The sequence below is a fragment of the Nematolebias whitei genome, chromosome 17, assembly GCF_014905685.2.
Source record: "Nematolebias whitei isolate Nwh7 chromosome 17, NemWhi1, whole genome shotgun sequence".
NCBI classification, from domain to species: Eukaryota; Metazoa; Chordata; class Actinopteri; order Cyprinodontiformes; family Rivulidae; genus Nematolebias; species Nematolebias whitei.
Genome location: NC_056514.1, coordinates 29,643,549 through 29,665,056, shown reverse-complemented (window position 1 = coordinate 29,665,056; position 21,508 = coordinate 29,643,549). Strand labels below are relative to the sequence as shown.

General features: G+C 39.5%; 1 protein-coding gene and 1 non-coding gene across 2 annotated transcripts in view; both read right to left on the bottom strand.

The window, feature by feature from the left end:
* The window catches only part of LOC119423508 (vinculin), a 29,461-nt gene extending 14,097 nt beyond the window's left edge, over window positions 1-15,364 (bottom strand). The window contains exons 1-3 of the mRNA XM_037690905.1: window positions 15,041-15,364; window positions 3,876-3,946; window positions 332-482 (exon numbers count right to left, since the gene is read on the bottom strand). Of these exons, the coding sequence (XP_037546833.1) occupies window positions 332-482; window positions 3,876-3,946; window positions 15,041-15,208 (390 nt within the window). The 5' untranslated portion in view covers window positions 15,209-15,364. The remainder of the gene's footprint in view (window positions 1-331; window positions 483-3,875; window positions 3,947-15,040) is intronic.
* Window positions 15,365-19,458: 4,094 nt separating this feature from the next.
* On the bottom strand, window positions 19,459-19,530 carry trnap-agg. Its single transcript has one exon. It is a non-coding gene; the product is annotated as a tRNA-Pro (tRNA).
* Between the last annotated feature and the right edge of the window lie 1,978 nt (window positions 19,531-21,508).

Here is a 21,508-nt window from a genome sequence, read left to right as displayed (position 1 = left end):
GGATGCCTGATATGCGCTTCCAGACTGCTGATCTGCAACTTCTCTCTTTCAGTTACTGTCCCCGAGCGGGAAAGAAGGATGGGCTGATACATGACACCTTTGTCCGATTTAGGATGTGGAAAGTTCTTCCAGTTAGAAACAAGGACAGCAGCCTAATGTTTGTGTCATACTTTTAGCTACCATAACGATTAAGCTTAAAAGTAGTCACTGCGTTGTCATTAAATTCATCTGATAATTTAGTTCACAGGCTGCTCTTGAAGAATGTTAACTTGTGCTACATAAATGAATAAACTGTAGCCATAACTGGTTCAATGAATCCATGAATAAGTACCTCTGCTTCATCAAAGGTCAAGAGCAGGTCAGAAGTACCGGACAGGATGCCCCGAGACCCGTCGATGAGGTAATCCCGAGCAGGAACGGAGTATGGATCAGCTTTCAGCATGGAGGCAGCCTGCACCAGCTTTGTGCACGCATTCTCCACCCTGTGAAAAACAGAAGATTATTATTTACATTAAAAAGAAAAACACACCACAAAATAATTACCTCAAATTCTGATTTTGTTGAGTTAAAAAACTGACATCACAAGTGGAAACAGTAAAATTATGTAAGTAATAACTGGTAAATATGACCCAATTTCATTTTCTTTCATATTTTTGTCACATTTTATGCAAATACTTGAGTTGAAGCTTAAGCCTGGATAAAATAGTCCCATAAGCTTTTTGACACTGGATGCTAGAGAAAACTAATCACATTTAGTAATACTTGAGTTTAAATTCCAACTCATCCAACTCCGAAAATTTTAACTTTTTATTCCTTTAGATCAAAAAAACTTATTAAAAAGGCTCAATTCAGTCTTCTTTGCTAAAAGGAAATTACTTTCTACTGTACATCTGCTACAAATAATTGTAATGAAATAGTAGAAACTATTAAAAAAAGGGTAACTAAAATAAAACATACATGTGAAAAAAAAAATCAATCAGCGCTGACGGCAGAGTCGTTATAAAAAGGAGCTGGTCGTAATGTGTCAAATTAATGATGAAGTTTAAAACGACAAGTCAAAACGTTTCCCTGCAGAGCTCCCATGTTACAAACAGTCCTACTTTCAAAGACAATTCTGTTGGTGAGAGTTTTAAATTGCATCATTTTATTTATTCACGGTGTATTAAATTTTCACAGACGAGTTGTGACTATTTTGGCTCTTGGGAGACATTATAAATTAGCTTCATTTGTAATAATGAGAGGAGGAGAAAAGAAAACAAAAAAAGGTGTCAGTGCATCAAAGTTCATGCTCAATAATCCAGGTAAAAAAATCTAACAAAGTTCAGTCAGGTCATCTGGATGGTTTCCTTTTTTTTTTTTAGACGTTTCGTCCTTCATCAGTCTGAAGAGCCACAAACAAACTCAGTCTGACAAGCAGCACACTCCCATAATGGACATAGTGGATACTACACAAAGGGAGTGTGCTGCTTGTGGGACTGAGTTTGTTTGTGGCTCCTGAGATTGATGAAGTCCTTTGGATGAAGAACGAAACGTCTTAACAAAAAAAAAAAAAGAAACTAGAGATGCACAATATTATCGGCATGGTATTGGCCGATATTAGCGTTAAAGTTCAATATCGAACATCGACCATTCCATTAAAATAACTTGCCGATATAAAAGGCAATGTTTTTGCCTGCAGCAGCAGCACAACGTGATGACGTCACGTGCGCCTACCCGATCTCACGGCGAAGAGGAAAATTCAAAATGTCGACGGTCTGGAAGTTTTATTTTTCCGATGGTGAGGATGTCGGATTCCAAAGATTTATGGACTACATTGAGCCTCGCTACATCGTCCGCAGTCTGAGATATTTTTCCAACGTAATGTTACCAGAGTAACAAGCCGTCAAGTCCGACGTCATTGAGAAGCCAATAGCCGATAGCACGACTTGTTGGGTGAGTTTTACCACGGACGTCAATTGTTGGCCCCGTTAGCATGATTAAGTCTTATGGCACAATGGATAGACAAAAACTTTGAACTTAAAAAGTCTGTCCTTCATGCACAGGAGTGCAGAGGATCCCACACTGCAGCTAGGAACCTGGAACAAGTAAGACGGCATCGCAGGTGACTAATGCTAATAAATAACATTTAACACTTTTCATTTAATATAAGTTAAAGTGCTATGCATATCATATGGCTGTTACTGAATATATGTCACCAGCTCCTACAGCTGTTGCACAATTTTTGTAGCAAATAAGCCTAAATAAGACAAATATGTTCTGACAAAGGAACGTATATAAAATATCGGTATCGGCCAAATAAGTTTTAACATATCTGCATATTGGATATCGGCCAATATTGATATCCAATATTGTGCATCCCTAAAAGAAACCGTCCAGATGACCTGACTGAACTTTGTTGGATTTTTTTTTACCTGGATTATTGGCTATGGCTGCCTGAAAGGAGATGATGGGGGAGAGGGTGGGCCCCAGAAACCATCTTATCACCAGCAAACTGGTTGGTCCACTATGGGAGTGTGCTGCTTGTGGAACTGAGTTTGTTTGTGGCTCCTCAGATAGATGAAGTCCTTTGGATGAAGGACGAAACGTCTCAACAACAACAAAAAGGTGTCAATGTAGTTTTCCATCAAACTGTGAGCTCTAAATGCAGGTGAAAACTGACAGAAACACCACAGCTGTTTTGTCTGATGTGCTGATGAAATTTGGAGCAAAACTGCGATAAGCAAATAAATTAAGGAAGAAAAAATGTTTTATTTTGACTCCAGTCTTTTTTTACATTATGTTTTTTCTACCATGGAATGAAAGTTAACTTGCAACACCAGGATGTGTTAAGCTCACGTCTGACTGGCCTTGACTTCATTTAACACCAGCTTGCAGAAAAATGTAAGCGATTCAAATAGTTGCCTCCTGGCTATGATGCGCTCCCTGATCTCCAGTCCAGAGCAGTAAAAATTTGCCGGCTCAGCAATCTGATTCATCGTCATACGTGCTGCCTGCGTAGCATCAACAGCCGTTCTGCACACGGAAACAGGCAGGAGGTCAAAGCACCAACATGTGTTCCCACAATACCCACACTTCCCACTTTTGCCTTAAGGCCAACTCTTAAGAGTAATGGAAGATTGCAGTATTAACATTTTCCACATTTTAAGATGCCACAAAAAGGAGCCAAAAGAAAGGATCATGGTTTAGGTTTTAGAGTCCTGACAATAAAAGGCTTTTCTATTCTGTAAAACTGATGTGTATGTCTCCGTCTTCAGCATGAGACAGAAGCATATGTCTGACTGCACTAGCTGGAAACAACCATGCAATAGCTGGAGCCTGGCAGACTATATTTAGTCAGGAGCGGTGCATTCCAGCACATGTGCTGATGGATGACGACAGGGTGACGATGTGACTTTGAGGCGCCAAATGTGTTGAGCCCCGACGACCTGTGCCTGCCCGTGCATTTTATCCCTGACCTTGGGGGGCTCCGAGGATCCCCCTTTCCCCTACTTTTCTTTTCTTTTTTTTTTTATCTAAAAATAACTGATACAGACATCAACATTCCCACACTAAAAATGTACATATTTCATCTCTTTTCCCTACATTCTCATGTTAACCAGAGCATAGCGCTGTACTCAGACTAACGACTTGCTTCTAAAAAGTAAAGCAACTCCTTCCAGATAAAAATGTATTTCAGGAACACCAGAGCAAGAGTCTGAGGCACTTAACATGCCATGTCTGACCTTTGCCTGGGCACAACCAGCCATTTCTGCTGCAGACAAAGACAGAAAGAAAGCCAAAGAGAAAACCTAGTGTGCTCCACACCGCACCGAGAGTTATCTGTGAAACATTTGAGGTGTTTGCCAGAGTTTAAACTGAACGTGTTCTCTGCTTACTTGATAAAAGCTGGTGGCATGTCCCTTTTCATGAGCTGGTCTTCTGTGGTTTGTACGGTCTCCTTTCCAACCTGGAAAATATAAACACTTTTAGTAAAATTGTTTATTCCAAACATTGACACCTGTCACCATTCATTTCATTGTTTGGGATGGCCCCTGTGGATGCATCCTTCAGCAAGTATGAGAGTAATCTGATTGCTTTTGGCTCTCTTCTAGCCAGGAAACTTGTTTCATGCAGATAGAAGGAGCCGCATCCCCTGGCACAGGGATGCCCAATACGTAGATTGCGATCTACTGGTCAATCGCAACAGTAATTTGGGTAGATCACATTAAAAAAATAGACTATGAAATTTGTTACTTAGTTTTTCTACAGGGCAGCCAGTCTGGCCCCACTGACATCGTGAAACAGCAGCCTCTCTGCTGCGGTTCGGACGTTCATTTAGATGCCAACAGCATTCACTCATTATTTTTTCTATCCCAACAGTTTTTGTCTTTAAGGTTCACCTGCACCTACATCTGGACCTGCCATTCTGTGTTCGTTTGCCTCTCCTTCCATCAAAGCAGATGGCTGCTTGTCCTGAGCCTGGTTCTGCTGGAGGTTTCTTCTTGTTAAAAGGGAGTTTTTCCCTTTCCACTGTTGCCATTGTGCTTGCTCAGGATACGAGGCTGTGACAAAGTGAAGATTCAACGAGTCTGCTGGCTTCCTTAGAGAACTTTACTAATTGGCTTTTCTATGTATGTGAATGTTCCTGTAAAGTGCTCTGAGACAACTTTGTTGTGAATTGGCGCTATATAAATAAACTGAATTGAATTCTCTAAAAGTTCCAGGTCTCAGAGTGGAAATTTTCAGAAGAACCCCCACAGTGAGGTGTGAAATGCTCACAAATGTCCTGGCTCGGCATATGAACACTGGATAAGAAAAGTCATGTATCATATTCATTTGGTAAAGATTAGATATGCTCTGCAGTGTTTCCCCTAGTTTACTTACTTCGTCAGGGCGCTCGTATCTTCTGCGATTTTTCTCGACCGGGTGATGATGATGGGGGGGCGTGGGTCGGTAGGTGGGGCGCTCTGTTCTGTTGACAGGGCGGGGTGCCCTGCTTGTATAATGGTAGGGGAAACACTGTTCTGGGAGAATCTTTTGAGAGATTCTGGGACACTTGGCAGCCATTTGTGTCTTATATTTAAAGTACCGGTATGTCAATGCCTGTTTAATGTATACAGTACATGTCTGTGTATGTAGCTGATCCAGTACAGGAGGGGTTTTTGCTCTATGTGTGCGCTCTAAAATACAAAATCAATTAAAAAAAAGACTGATTAAAAACAGACTAATTTTCCATCTTGTCTTTTCCCCCCTCTTTATCTCTTTTAGAGATGCAGGCCTTTTTTCCAGCATGAACTGCAAACTGGTTCAGCTGGACACATTTTACAGGTCATTCGTACATTTTGTTGACTACACTGCAGGTAAACAACATAGCAAAGTCAACAGGAAGCAAATATTAATCAAACTGAGCTGCCACAGTGAAATGCCTTCTTGAAGTGGCCTTTACGGTTTTATATTAGAATATTGAAGAATCTTTATTATTTTTGTCTGACGTGATTATGTGTCCAAATTCAAGCAGATTGAAGATTTTAGCCGACTGAACTTATCAGTATCATTTAGTGTTCTTGAAGAATTTTGCATTTCTTTTACTTTTTATCAAGCCGTCTTAATTCTCCCTCCCTGCTGACAATATTTTGTGCTTTGTGGCAATATGTACTTAAACCAATAGGCCAATTAAGGACAAAGCAATGGTTTTGTCTCTTTGTTCCTTTGACGAGTCTATGTGGTAAACCAGATGTATGAAAATGCACTTTGTGTTGGTTCATTGTAAACATTATTTTGTCACTTACAAAAAAAAAAATCATCTCACACTTGTATAGGTTCATTATTACTGAAACCTAAGAAGTAATGTTTGCATTTATATCTATTCCAAACTTTTTAAGTAATACAAGAGCAGTTTGTATATCAGAACTGTGTTATGTGCGATAACACGCCCTGCAGATTTTAGCTTTAAATCATACCATTTTTCAGCCCGATATCCTAAAGCTGCACTATCAGACCCGTTCTTCCTCTATCACAGCTGTTGGCGGTCGTGTATGTTTATAATGTGAAAAGCAGGTGAACTGGTTCACATGCCAAAATGTTTAACCACACAGTATGACCTCATCTTTGTGAGATTTGGCTTCTCAACTCTCCCACGTTGAGATGCTTGAGTTGAGAATAAATTAGCTCAAAGTGAAACATTACTCATAGCAACAAAGGATAAATGACCTTCAGCAGTAATGATAAAGAGAAGTTTATCTTTTGTTACTTTTACGTGAATATTTTCACAGATGAGTCGAAAAGTCACCTCAAGATTATTTATACCTCTGAGACACCAGATCAGTAATAAAACAAGCTAGTAATAATGCCATAAAATGATAAATAATTTATCACTTACTTGAAAATCTTTATATTATTAAAAGAATCAATGTGGCTAGAAAACATCCGTCAATGGCATCAGTGGGATGAACTTTAATCGAAACTAACCAAAGAAGCCAACAAAAAAATATAACAATCTTTCCTTGTTTTTAAGTTACTCAGCACACTTTTGATGCAGTGGTGGGAACTCTCAGAGAGCTTGTTAACATGTCGGACTACAGTAGCAGAGCCATTCCAGCTGGTTAACATGGAGGCAGAGCAGACATGCATTTCTTACTCCCTTTTCACAGGGCCTGGGGGACTTGGAAGAAACAAGAAGGTTATAAATTAGAGCAAAACGTTGTGCTGGACTTAGCTAAAGCATGGCAAAGGAAACTGTCCCGTTCAAAGCAAAGTGGCAATAATGCACAAAGGCAATACATGAACAAGAAGCTCTGAACAAAAGCCAACAACTAAAGTTGTCCTGTCAGATGTTTCCCTTTGCTTGAGGTCAAAAAACATGAAAAGGGAAACATTGCCAACTTTATAGATTTTAACTTTATATATACTCCTCATAATTAACAAGCATTATAAACGTAAAAGCTTCAGAAACAACCCTTATGACCTCAGAGAGCTGATTCTCTGATAGGATATCTCACCCCACTTTCTTGAGTAATCTCAGAACAGAACTGTTTAGACAACGCTAAGTTTCACACAAACTCAAGTCAAGTTCAGGCACGAGTTAGGCCCAACAAAGAGAGACCAACAGAGAACAGCGTGGAGGCCTGTTGCTGGAAGCAAGCTGTATTAATGAGCACCGAGTCATTCGCTCCCCAAACCATCAAACAGGAATCTATGAAACTGTGCAAATATGAGGCTCTGGATACATTCAACAGATCATCCGTGTCTTCCCTTTCCTCTTTCCTTACTTAGCCTCTTCCTGTTGTCTGAAGTTCAGAAACAGTCTGCAGCAGCCATCCAAGTCACTCAGTCAGACCCCAGTTTATAGCTGTTGTCAAGCAGTGTGGCCCTTTTTGCTATTTTGAGCCTACATCACAATTTCTGTCCACGTTCGGTCAACGTGAACGATGGTCAGCTCTGTCATGGGGTCGGCTAGTTGATATTTATAATTTTCCATAACCCAGGATGACATTTGTTAAAGAATAAACAATAAAATATACTGAATAACTACCGGTATTGCTTATTCCAAATAAATTTATTATCTTGGGACCCTGCTGCATTGATGATTCAATACTGACAGTAGGAAAGATTTAGTGAAGAAGACATAACAACCAAAACAGCCACAAAAATGCCCTCATCTTTGAATAGAATCGAACTGAAGAAGCTGTTGTTCACTTCCACATTCGACTTTAAAACCTTACACAAATTCGTCCTCTTCCAAGCTGACATACACCATTAATGCCCATCAGCCTTGTTTTATCATTTTGGGCCTGGATTGGAAACACTGACTGTCCTTTATCCACCCAAGAGCCCCAAAAGTAGAAACCCTGTTTTGTGAAGTAGCTTGATAAAGTGGCTGCTTTTTGAGAACAGCCGTGTCTTTGTTGACAGCAACCCATCCATCCAAGAGGCGAAGAAAGGCCGCTCTGAAAGCTTCGACGTCGCCAAGACAGAGCCTACTTTTCACATGTCGAGCGGGTTTTTTCACGACGACGCAGCAGTCCGCAACAACAGGAAGCATTTTTATTCTGCGCATTAATTTATGTCAAAACAAGTGCAGAACATCGATTACCATTTTTCAATTCAACCATTTTCAAAAGGACTTGGCAGTGCAATCTGATTAAGATTAGACAAATGACCACACCTTTGATCAATACTCATAAACCCAAAATCATCTAAGATATCAACTATCATTTGACTAATAATGAGTCAAGCAGCAGACAGATTGCACTAAAAGGTCAATGCCTTAATCACGCATGTGTCAAGTGGTGTCAAACATTATTTATTCATTTGGCTCTGGAAGTGGTTGGAAATAGTGCGTCCGAGGTGACGAAAACCACAAATCAAATCAAATGCCGTGGTGAAACGGCTCCTGCAGCCAGGGGGAATTTATCACAAGTAGCTCATGTTGCAGGAGCTCAACACCTCACGTAGAGTTAGTGGTGGAGCAGCACTCATCAGCCTCTGCTTTAAGAGTAAACAGAGTCAGTCCAATGTTGTAAGCCACCTATGGGCTTACACAAAACAAGGAAAGACATTGAGAGCATCTGCTGTCTGTTAGGGAGGAAGCCATCCCACATAGTGTCCCTAAAGGGGAAATAAACCATTTTATTAATTTTCCATGCAGCTGCAGGAAATGCATTTACTATAACTAGTGAAAAAATAAATCATAAATTAGTAAAACAAAATACTTTAGCTTACAAATAATGTTCATTAAACTACAAATAAAACAGGCTGAATTTGTTTTTATAAAGATAACAGACTTCCAAGCATATTAATTAAACTGCTCATCTGCGATAAATAAAATGAACAAATTCAGCGAATGTCTAAAAATCACACATATGGATAGTTTTTACTCTGCCGGAGATACCATTAGCAACGTAATGTCTTGTTCTGGTCCAAAATAAGAACCATGCAAGATTTACTGTGTAGACTGGTGATCCGCTACTCTGTGAATATTGGGCACTTTCTTTTCCGAATCATTTAACATTATTTTTAAAGAGACAACGCAGGTGCTCTGTGTTTTTTGTCAAGCATCAGACAACACAAATCCTGTCCCAGAGTGGAGCAGACAGCTGTGGAGTCTTCCTGATTTGGCTTCCTGCGTTTCCTTTACAACACACTCCTCCAAGTCACCTTATCCTGACAAATCTAGAAGGTTGAAAAATGACTACAGCTGTATTATGAAGTCTCGAAGCAACTATGTATTCAGAGAGTAGAGACCTGTTTTCATTGATACAATCCCCAAGATGACATGATCAAGTGTTAAACGGTTCCTTTAGTAAACAGGAAGTCTGAGCACCAGGTAATAGGAACCGTTTGCTTCTGTATACCTTTAAAGCACTTATGAAATGGATTTCCTGTCTGTAAAAGGCTTCCAGAAATAATCTGAAACAATTTGCAAGTGCAAAAATGCAACAAATGAATCAAAATGTCTAAATTACTACATTAGTTTGAAAAGTCTGCATTTCTATCAATATTAAGAGATTTAAGAAGCTGCAGAAGAGTTTTGTTCTCACATTTTTATAAGTGCCCTACTTCTACTAGCTGCATATGGTGTTGCATAAAACCACAAGAATATTGCAAAAGAGAAACTTTTACAGCCAGTATTCGAAGTGCACACAAGTCCTGTCATGACAAATCCTTAAGCATAAAATCACAAGTAGTCTTTCACTTTATCCTCGCCCTATAAAAGCAGTGAAGTGCAAGAGGCTTTACATAAAAAAGCTGCATACCAAGCATAAATTGTTGACTGATGACACAAATAAAAAGCTCTTCCATTTACCCAAACAGGAAGTTATTTTAACTACAAAACTCAATACATTTTTCTGAAGTTTTTTTTTTTTGTATGTTAGGCATATAAAAACTTAAAATGTTGAGCAAATAAAAATGCTTAGAACTTGCAAAACTAAAAATAAATCAATAAATCAAATGAATGTCCAAGTTGTTGTTTCCAATTAAAATTTTGGCTCTGCGACATAAGACTGACTTTTTGCACCTGAATGCGGTACACTCCTACTATACAAAAAAAAAAAATAATAATAATAATTCCCGCAGCAGCTGACCACATTTGACAAATATAGATATTTATTGTAGGTCAAATTCACATGAAGCCAACCTTCCTCTTTTCACTTCTACACTGAGGTTTTCCTGGATGGAGTTGTTCACTTGTACAAAGACGCCCCATTCAAAAGGCTCAACCCCCCCCACCCCCCTTTGAGTCAGGTTACATTCCTGACATTCACTTCTAATTGATCTGCCTCTCAGTGTCTCAACTAAAAATATATCAGATGGTGAATTCTAGCTTTTGGTTCAACACTTATGTGGTTTATGGTTTTGCTAAACTTTCATTTCTGGGTCATGATGCACCTTTCTTTCCTCTTATGTATCTGGAATAATAGGATTAAACTTTCAAGTGGATAATTTCAAATTTTGCACATTTGCATCTTGTGTTGAACAGGTCTGCACATAAAAAACACTGTCTGGAAACGAAGAAATCTTACAACTATTTGATGAAGTCACTTCAAATGCAAGAGTTTGTAGAAATATTTTTAGTTAAATTATTTTCTGTTCGGTTCAAAATCCATCCTAATCAGCTGTTCACACGCTTCTTTTTACAAAGTCAAAGAAAGAAGGGATGAAAAAAGAAAATCTGATCAGCATGTGGTTGTCTTGGAAACAAATAAACACATAATGTCATTTTTCTTTTGGTGAACGTTCCTCTTCATGACAGCAATGGACAGTTCAGTGATCATTTTACTTAGACCAGCAGATTTACTTCATCCAAAACCTTCAAAATATTTTAAACAATTATCATCTCCCTGTTTATTAGCAAAATAAAATAATACTTAGATAGCCACCCTAAGCTTCCCAATAACTCATGACGCAATGACTAACTCAAATCCTTGAATTTGCAATGACTCACGGGACCAAAACCGGAACAAATTGCATCAGATGTTTAACTTCAAGATCTCATAACACTGTCCATGTTGTACTGTTGCTACAGCAACTGGAAATGATTACAGACTCGTGTTCATTCAGGCCACTGTTAGAAACATCTGATCATAATTAAATCTGTCCAGAAAGCCTGAGTCATTTCATCTCTACGACGTGACGTTTCGGTGTTTCAGGATTTACTGACCACAGCTTCATTCGGACTGTTTCTATATTTAAATCTGCAATGACCGAATCATTTAAAGCAATCGCAAAGAGTTTCAACTAAATCTACACAAACAGCAACACATCCCCAATCAGTTTGTACTTATTTAGTGTCATTTTGCTCTGCTTAACTAACATTTAGATGCCGCTGTAAAGATGTTAAAAGTAAACACACAATATAAAACAACAGTGTAAGCAACATAATCTAAAAATCATGCTCAGCATAACGTTTGACTTTTGTTAAACTCCAAACTAGATTTGCTGATGCTGTTGATCCAGTCAGCTGTTTAGCTGTCTATCCGCAACACAAAGAGAGCATCCTTTTTACAGCTCTGTTCAGATTCCATCCATCCATCAAGGCTGAACGATTTTGGAAAATATTCTAATTGCGAGGTTTTTTTTTTTTACCTCAGTATTGCGATGAGGGCAGCACGGTGGCGCAACTGGTAGAGCTGCTGCCTCTCAGCGAGAAGGTCCCTGGTTCAAACCCTAGTCCAGGGGCCTTTCTGGGTGGAGTTTGCATGTTCTCTCCGTGCATGCGTGGGTTTTCTCCGGGTGCTCCGGTTTCCTCCCACAGACCAAAAACATGCATGTTAGGCTGATTGGTAATAACTCTAAATTGTCCCTAGGTGTGAGTGAGAGAGTGAATGGTTGTTTGTCTCGTTTGTCTCTATGTGGTCCTGTGATGGACTTGCGACCCGTCCAGGGTGTACCCCGCCCCTCGCACAGTGATTGCTGGACATGGGCACCAGCGACCCCCGTGACCAAAAATGGAATAAACGGGTAAAGATAATGGATGGATGGATGGAGTACTGCGATGTATTTTTCCAACAAACACAAGCAATAAATCTGTTTCAGTTGCAAAAAATGTCACTGTTTTCAGCTCCGCTGCAACTCTGTTTCTGCATTTTTTTGTGTAGCTCCAGGAAAGTAACTTGGCTCAAATGTGTGCGCGAGGGCATTCTGTACCTCTTATCCATTGTGCTTACCAAAGCCGTAAACCCAGGCTTGGTCACTATATTAATGGGAATCATGTCTTTCGCTATGAACTCCGTTATCGCTTCAGTTATTTCCGCGTGCCGTTTCGAACTCTGTTCATACGGAGTAATACCTTCGAACAGTTCGGTCGGTGATCCCCGTCGGCTGGTACTTTGCTTACTTGAAGTTGAAGCACCGGTCGTTGGCGTTCTTGCAGCGTCTTATTTTTTATAGCAAAAACAATTCCAAACAACGGACATGCTGCCTCTCTTTAGTAACAAACTTTCAGATGTGTCAGCTTCTGTCAAGCTTGACGCCATTGTGCAACCGGTTAAAGCGCAGTGTTGACTTCTCCCACTCTCTGCTCTGCTTCGCTCTCTCAAAAGTCACGTAACCAGATCACGTGACCAGTCAAATTGCAGCCTTTGCGATTAGAAAATCTTGTTTAATCATATCGCGATATTATTGCAAATGCAATTAATTGTTCAGCCCTATCTATCCATCTATCTTAATCTAACAAATGTAAAAGGTAGTCTTGTTTACAAAAACTTTATTGGTTAACAGTGTCGTTAACGGATTTCCAGCTTCTATTTTTGTGAAAGAGGCCTGCTTGTCAAAATGACGTCAACTAAAAACACACGATTTACCCAGCTCTCTGTCCCCTTGGAGGAAGGAAGCTGGGTGGGTGTAGACATAAATAATAGTGAATATGAGGTGAAACCCTGTAGTTTTGGAGTGTGCACTGAGGAAAAAATATCCCAGAATGAAGCGAACAAGCTTGAAACATTTAGACTATAAAACCTCATAAATAAATAGGAGGAATATGGGTCGCAGGCCCACTAACTGAAACATTCCTTTGCTGTCGCCAGAGTAATTGTCCAAATTTATCACCAAACAAATGCCTGGGAGATTTGGGCTTGGCCAGACTGACAGAAGAAGCAACACACTGTTAAAAAGTCTGTTTTAATTTAGCCTGTATCCTTAGTTTTCTGCTCAAGCCACAGTGTCTGTCAGTCTTGCCATACTCTGTTTCATTTTAGAAAAAAAAAAGTGCAACGATAACCATGCTTTGTGTTAAAGATAGGAAACGCAGTGTCATTTCTGTACACGCTGACATGATGACAACTGAGGAACACGGCTGTGGCTAGACTATTTTTGACTCTAACCCTAACCCAAACCACTGGTACTTTGGTCAAACAGGGGTTATTTGATGTTTTTCAAAAGACATTCTTCATAGTCCTTCAATACTTATATTACAGAGTAGGTACAAATATGTTTGCCACCAAAAGCAGCTATGTTTAAAAAAATTAGGTCAAATTACTAGTTTCCACTCTTCAAAGAGAGTTATATTTTAAATGAATGCGTTTTGGTTTCCAGTTTTCAAAAATAACATTAATATTTTAGATAAGGGCATAGGGATCTAGGTTTCATGCAAAACATTAAAAAAAAACCGTATCAAACGAAGGAAACTGTTTGCCAAGAATATCTGATTGTTAGGATTACGGATGATCATACAATAATGTCGGAACAGTTTTTTTTAATGAGTCTGTGTTAAAACAACAAAAAATGGTTAATTCTGAAAACTGAATAAGTCGTAAATTTGACCTTTGACTTTAAGGCACAATAAGGTTTCTAAAACAGGACGGCACCAGCCTCTGTGGATGTTTAATGGCTCCTTTTTTTTATTACACAACACACTGGAGCATAATGTTTATAACTTTAGACAAACGAATGATGTGATCATTTCTTTATCTGTGCCAAGACTGTGCAACATTCAAGGATTCAGTTCTTAATTGTCATTCCCATCACGTGGTACACGAGGTGGAACGAAACTATGTACACAGGGTTGCATCCAAGAAAAATACAAATTGTAATAAGATCCAAGACATGAACTAAGAAATATGCTAAACTAAGCTAAAACTAAGAATACACTTGGTACTAATAGTACAAGACAATGTGCCAAACAACAGCAGCACGAACATGAGTCTGTGTGAGCAGATGCGGACGAATGAACACAACATGAAATAAATCAGCAGCGCACATCAACAACCAAGTGGCATTACAGAGATTTTTTTTTTCACAGTGATAATCCTGACTAGGGATTCATGAGTCTAACAGCCTCAGGGTAGAAGCTGTTCCTCAGCTTAGTGGTTCTAAACTTAATGCTCCTCAAACCTTCTGCCTGAGGGGAGCGGGGCAAAAAGTGACCAATACATACCAGTTATACTGAGCTCTACGTGTCTGGTTTAGACTCGAAATGTTCCGGAACAACTGATGCAGGATTTCACTAATAAGGATTAAGGCCAAGATTTATTAATTTTTTTAAGAAGTCTGGATTTTTCTCGGAAATCTTGATTTTTTTTCCAGAATCCTGGGATTAAATTCGGAATCCTCTTCTGTACAAACTACAAAATAAGATTACAGAAAATGTGAAGAAAATTTTTTATTCTGAATTTAAAGTAAAACTTAAGACTTTTGTGACTGGCGTCAGAATTCTGACTTTGAAATCTGACTTGTGAAAAAAATAATAATAATAATAATTTTATTTAAGTGTAAACTGTGAGAGGAGTCCACTATGGCCCTAATCGACTTCCGTAGTTTTTCTACCATGCCAGCAGCCGTGCCTACATGAACCTATGGAGGCAGGGCATGTTTTCAACTGGGGGAGAAAGGGCGTCACTGCCCTTTGCCCCCACTTTAGGAAAGTTTTATAAGTAAACACTCCTCTACAGAGACATTTACTACACAAACAAAGCGATTTGATCATATTTCTGACAGGTAAAGTGTTGCGTTTTAACGTTGGGATTGGCGCTGACTAAAGCGACAGGTAGACAGGCTACAACGCCCCGTCGAGCTCAGCCGAACAGAACCAAGGAGTCTGAAGGAAAAAGAAGAAACTTCTCACCCGAACAAGGTTACTAACGGCCGCCTGGACGGCAGCCACTGGCGCCGACAGATCTGGGATAGCCTTCCCGTCCACTTCACCTTCTTCGTGCATTATCACCAGATGGGATATCTGCTGAGCCACCGGCTCCAGGATACTTTCTATCGTCTTCGTGTGAAAAACCGGCATGGTGGCAGCTTTTAGTTTACTATCCTCACAAACTTCCCACCGCCACAGACAGTTCCTCCAAACTTTCCGTCAGAGGAGCCTGAAACGACCCAGAACGCTTCTCTTCCGAGGACAGTGGGAAGACTTCTACTACTCGCGTGAAACCATCAATGTGGAGGAGGGAAAGAAAAAAAAAAAAAAGAAGACCCAGTCCAGACAGCGAGTGAGCGCGAGCAATCTTAACGTCACTTAACGTAGACCAATCAGAGAGCGGCAAGATAAGTTGTCTCGCATCTGATTGGTTGTTTGGAGTGTCGCTCAGCATTAGCGCCTCCCGTTTCACACAGCAGAGTTTGCTAGATATCCGAGTGCTCCCTAAATTACGTAATAACCCCACATGTCCAAAAAGGGAAATATTTGTCTTACTGTTGGTGACGAGAGGAATTTCAGCCGCTGTAAATTTTACTAAACAAAGTTCAGCTTTGACTCATACAGAATACAAAAGCATGACCTCATATTAATCAGAGCAATGGTGAAATATTCTGTCCACTGTTCTAGTAGTTTGGTTAAGTTAGAGCTGAGCAATGGAATGAGGGTGTGCAAAACAATATTTACAAACACAGATCTGTCGACCATTTCTTTCCCAATCTCCTCAGGCCAAAACATTTGATTAAAAACCCAACTGCCAAGCAAACCAGCAAAGGAATTCCCACAGAATCCCAGGAGGGCCCTGGAGGCAGCAGCCCATTGCCTAAAAAGGAAAAGTCCCAAAAGAAAGAATCAAGGAAGTCGCACAGCTTGAACCCTTGTGTGTAAACACACAAGAAGTTGAGATGATTTCCTTGTGGTTATTACATCAAATGTCAAAGATTAGGTCACAATTTCAGCATTACTGAGATGTTTTAATGCACTACAATGTATGCTACAACCGTTTCTGCTCGTAACTCCCAAAATATCACACTGTGCTCATCTCCATGGTCAGTTGTGTGTAATGTCTAGCAGAGTCCATCCTGAATATAGACATCAAAGATGGCCTGCTGTGTTCTTAGCTCTCCTGTTACAGGCAAGGACGCCTCCTGGAATGTGAGGGCTGATCAATAAGGGTGGTCTTCACCGTCCCCTACTGTCCTACCCATCTGTTCTTGAAACCATGAGAAGCCCTTTCTGCTTTAGAAGTAACCCAAACACTGTGCTTTGGATCACACAGTTGGGCTCATAAGATAAATCGATGAAACAATCAAACTTTTAGTGTGTTGATGATTTGAAGGATGATTTCACTGATATTATAAGATAGTGTTGCACTCATTTCCATAAGGCTAACTATAAAGTCAGTAAAAGTTGGACTAAAACTAAAGCAGTATTTTACAGACTGGTTTTACAAACATAAAAAAGCTATCTAACTGCTTCCTGGGTTTTTTTTATGTTCATAAGCAGTTGGGGCCATCTTGTGGTTGAAAAAAGTAAGTGTTAAGTGAAATAAATCTTGGGAAACACGAAGAAAAAAACTAACCAGCCTATTTTTTGTCATTCATTCAAACTTTATTTATACAGGGTAGTTTCATTGAGGCTTGAGGACACATTTACAAGAGAGATCTGTTTTAAACAAAGAACACAGATAAGGTACAGACAACAGTAGACAATCATAAAATGAAAAACAAATAGAAGAAATGATATAAAACGAAACTAACACAGCCACATTATAAAGTGATTACTGCTGCTAATGCTAAATTTACTGATGTTAATGCTAATACTGCTAATGCTAGTTCTATTACTGTTCAAGGTTCTTTATTTGTCATTCACACCCCATGTGGTTCATGTGGTAGAACGAAATTATGTGCACGGGGTCCCAGTTACATCCAACAATAAAATGTAAAAGAAAAACAGTAATAAGATCTAAGATATGAACTAAGAAAAACATCAACTATACACTAAGCACTAATAGCATAAAAACATTATGCCGAACAGCAGCACGAACATGAGTTTCTGTGAGCAGATGAACACAGCAACAAGAAACAGATCAGCAGCAACATGATGTGATTTTTTTCATAGTGGTTATTCTGGTTAGAGATTCATGAGTCTAACAGCCTCAGGGTAGAAGCTGTTCCTCAGTCTAGTGGTTCTACACTTAATGCTCCTCAACCTCCTTCCTGAGGGGAGCGGTGCAAAAAGTGTGTGTGCTGGGTGAGTGGGGTCCTTCATGATGCAGGTGGCCCTCTTCCAGCATCTGGAGATGTAGATGTCTGTGATGGTGGGGAGACTGACTCCAACAGTCTTCTGTGCAGATAGTCATTCTGTCATTCAGACCAGTCACTGTAACCAATGACTGTTAATGCTAATACCGCCAATGCTAGTTCTATTACTGTTAATGCTAATACTGCTCATGCTAGTTCTATTATCGTTAAACCAGGTTTTCTGGATCCAATAATTTCCAAGCGTTCTGTATGTTTACTTCCTTAAAACAACAAATTACTTAAGGAGAGGCATGATTTACACAAATTATATGTGACTTGAACACTGACAATTTAAGGAAAATTGCTTTTCAGGGCACAACCCCCCACCCCCCCCCCCCCCCCCCCCCAAAAAAAAAAAAAAAAAAAACAACAACATGAAACGACTCGTTATTAATGAAGACAGTTTTGCTTTTTCATTGTCTGAAACTTTTTTCATAAAATTAATGGGATTTTGATGCGTTTGTGTGGAAAAACAGATTTATAAGTTGCAAGTTTAGCCATAGCTTGACAAATAAACTTTATGCAAAAGGAAATAAAGGGATTAACTTTGCTCCAAATTAAAAAACTCACTTATGAAGACAAGAGGCAAACAGAGGTTTATACTGGTAAACAAATTCTGCAAACATGTGCACGAGGTCACATCTCAGAAGCTCAAATTTTTTTTAATGTAGTTGTATCTTTTGTAATTTTACACTTTCTGATGTTGTAGTCACGTTTGGCTCATTTTATCCTGCCATTATTAGTTACCAGGTCACATGCTGAAATGTAGCTCAGTTATCTAAATTTAAAAAGTCAAACATATGTCAAAGTTGACATGGTTTGGAAATTGTGCAACATATGTTTAGAGCTACAAATTCATCCTTGGCTAACCGTTCATCAAAAAGAGTAACACTTATTAATGTGAAAAATTGACAAACTTACCTTTAAATATAGTTTATCATGAAGTATATACATAGATGTATGTATAAATATTTACATATATGTATATATTTTCATTTATTTACTTAATGTATTTCAATCTTTTGTTAGAAAGGTGTCAGGCCTTGGATGTAGGTATCAAACAGGTGAAAGTGCATAAAAATAATATAAATATGTTATCTAGAAGAAAGGAATGAACAAACAGAAGATAGATAACAGAGTGGAGGTCTGATATGGAAAAAAAAAAAAAAAAAAAGAATAGTTAAAGCTCAATCCACACCAAGGGGAAAAGGTTTGAAAATATTGGGTTTAATGAAATATGTGTAATATGTAAAATAGGTCTGGTAGGCTCTATATACCATTATCATTACTATCACTTATTGTTAATGTTTTGTTTCTCTTTGCAACATTTTAAGTCTAATTCCAGTAGCATTTCCACAAAAATAATGAAAATTTTTAAAACTTGTTTTTTATATCACTACTATGCAATGATAAAAATGTATATTTTGTTTATAAGCATGCAGTATCAACCATATCATCTTGTTTGTTTAACAAGATGCTTCACTAAAAGGCAGAGATCCACCTTTAAACACAGGTTGAGGGCAACGTTAGTACAAAGAAATGCATCCAATGTGTGGAGGAGGCTTAGAGGGATGATCTTCACTTCGGGTGAGAGAGGTCACTGGTTCAAATCCCAGACGAGCCTATCAACAGATGAAGATCCCAGATAAGAGTGTGAGGAAATGTAAATGTCACCATCAGATGGGATAAAGATGTTTCACTGTGTCAGATAGAAGTAAAAGCTCAGTAACCCTGGCTACAATTTAACTACATCCTCAAAACCTTTGGGTAGCAGGGTACACCCTGAAAAGAACACAGGGCATGTAGGGTTGCTCGTGGGTTTCATCAGGCCTCGTCCAGCACTTCATTACCATCACGTACATTATTCTTTATTTCCAAGCATGTTGGGTCTCACCTGTGCATTGAGTAACAGCGTTCACCTTACAGCCTGGGCTTCACCTCTGTGGTGAGGGTCATTTAGATACAGGCAGACCTAAAACCATTAATTCAGATAAACCAAGAGGAGATGTTCAGGGTCAGAGCCTAAAAGGAGAGAGAAAAGGGCTCGTCCGGGATTTGAACCCGGGACCTCTCGCACCCTAAGCGAGAATCATGCCCCTAGACCAACGAGCCACAAGTACTGCTGTTCCACTTGTGTTTTACTCCAAACATCTGTATGCTGTGCTGCTGATGTGGCAGAATGTTCTCAGAGTGTTATCTGGTCCAACAGCACCACATGCTGGTCACAGATAAAAGGCTTTTTGGTCTCTAGGGAAGATCCGGATGTCAAATGTGAGATGTCTTGGGTTCGAGTCCCGGACAAGCCCATCAACAACTACTGATCCCAGATGACCATCTGATGTTTCTCTGCAATAATTCACTGCACTAACTTTAATGATATTATGCAGGTGGAGGAAAGAGGTCCTGATAACTTTTTTCATTGTGTGGGTTAAAAGACATCCTGATCCAAAATAGCACCAAGGTTTTTGACATTAGAACTGGAGGCCAAATTAATGCCATCCAGAGGAAGTGAAACGCTGCAAAGTTTATTCTGAACATCCTCAGGTCCAAAAACCACAACCTCTGTCTTGTCTGAATTTAACGTATGTTTTACTCCTTGTAATGTTTTTAGTATTCATATATTTGCAAAATAGATTACAGGAAAACTGTTAAAACTAGTCATTTTAGTTGTTATTATAGCAACCAATAAAATGCAGTTTTATTTCAGTTTTGGTCAAAGCTTGAAGGAGCCACATGAGGCTCCAGAGCCGCAGGTTGCAGACCCCTGCTCTAGACCAATGAGCCACATAGAGCTTTGCTCCATATGTGCATTTTGGTCCAACCATCTGTATGCTGTGCTAATGTGGCAGGTTGTTCTCAAAGCGTCATCTGGTACAACAACTCTACCTACTGGTCCCAGGTGAACCCACCAGCCACATTGGTCTAGGGAAGATCTTAGCCTTGGGTGTGAAAGGTTCTGGGTTCAAATCCCCAATGAGCCAATCAACAGCTGCTGATCCCAGATAAGAGTGTGAGGAAATGTGCATTTCACTGTCTGATGGGATAAAAATGTTTCACTTCAGTAAACCTACACTTTAACTACATCCTCAAAACTCTTGCAGGGTACACTCTGAACAAAACACAGGGCAAATAGGGTTGCTCGTGGGTTTCATTAGGCCTCGTCTAGCACTTCATTACCATCACGTACATGATTCTTTATTTCCATTGATGTGGTGTCTCACCTGACCTTTAATTAGTTGTGTTCACCTTTTACTTTCACAACACGCTTCAGACAGTCATCACAGAGCAACATGAGCTTTATTGCACGAGAATGCATTTAGAATTGGACAAAAAGGCTAAATGAGATTTGTAAACTGTGCCAACCTGAGTCTGTGTTTTGTTTTCTGACAGGAGTGACTAATTCATTAAAGACTTTCAGACATTTGGGATTTCAGCTCGAAGAACGAGGTTTAAAGTTTGCAGGAGTAATATTTGCAGCAATGGTCAGGGGTAGTTAGAGACAGGTAGTCTTAAAACCACAAAATGAGGTAAACTATTGATGTTTGAAAATCTCTATCTAGAATGATAGATGTCAGAGAGAGAACAGGCATCCAGGGTCAGAGCCTGAAGGAGAACAAGGCCTGCTTTTTCATGTGGTCTGTGCTGTTGGAATATTTATAAAAGGGAGAAACTAGTCATTTTGTTGCTTTGAACAGTTTTACCATATTCTCTAAACTGTAAAGCTTGTTTTTTTAATACATCCTCTGTAGAAACTCACTGAACGTGTCTGCAGGGGAGTGAGGTGACCCTGAGCAGGGAGCAGGTCCATCACAGGGTCAACAGGATTTAAAGTGTGTAAAAGCTGATGCTCATCAGGCCTTCATAAACATCACATGCATTATTCTTTATTTCCAAGCATGTGGTGTCTCACCTGTGCATTGAGTAACAGCGTTCAGCTTACAGTCTGGGCTTCACCTCTGGGGTGAGGGCCATGTAGATACAGGTAGACCTAAAACCATTAATTCAGATAAACCAAGAGGAGATGTTCAGAGCCTGAAGGAGAAAGAAAAGGGCTCGTCCGGGATTTGAACCCGGGACCTCTCGCACCCTA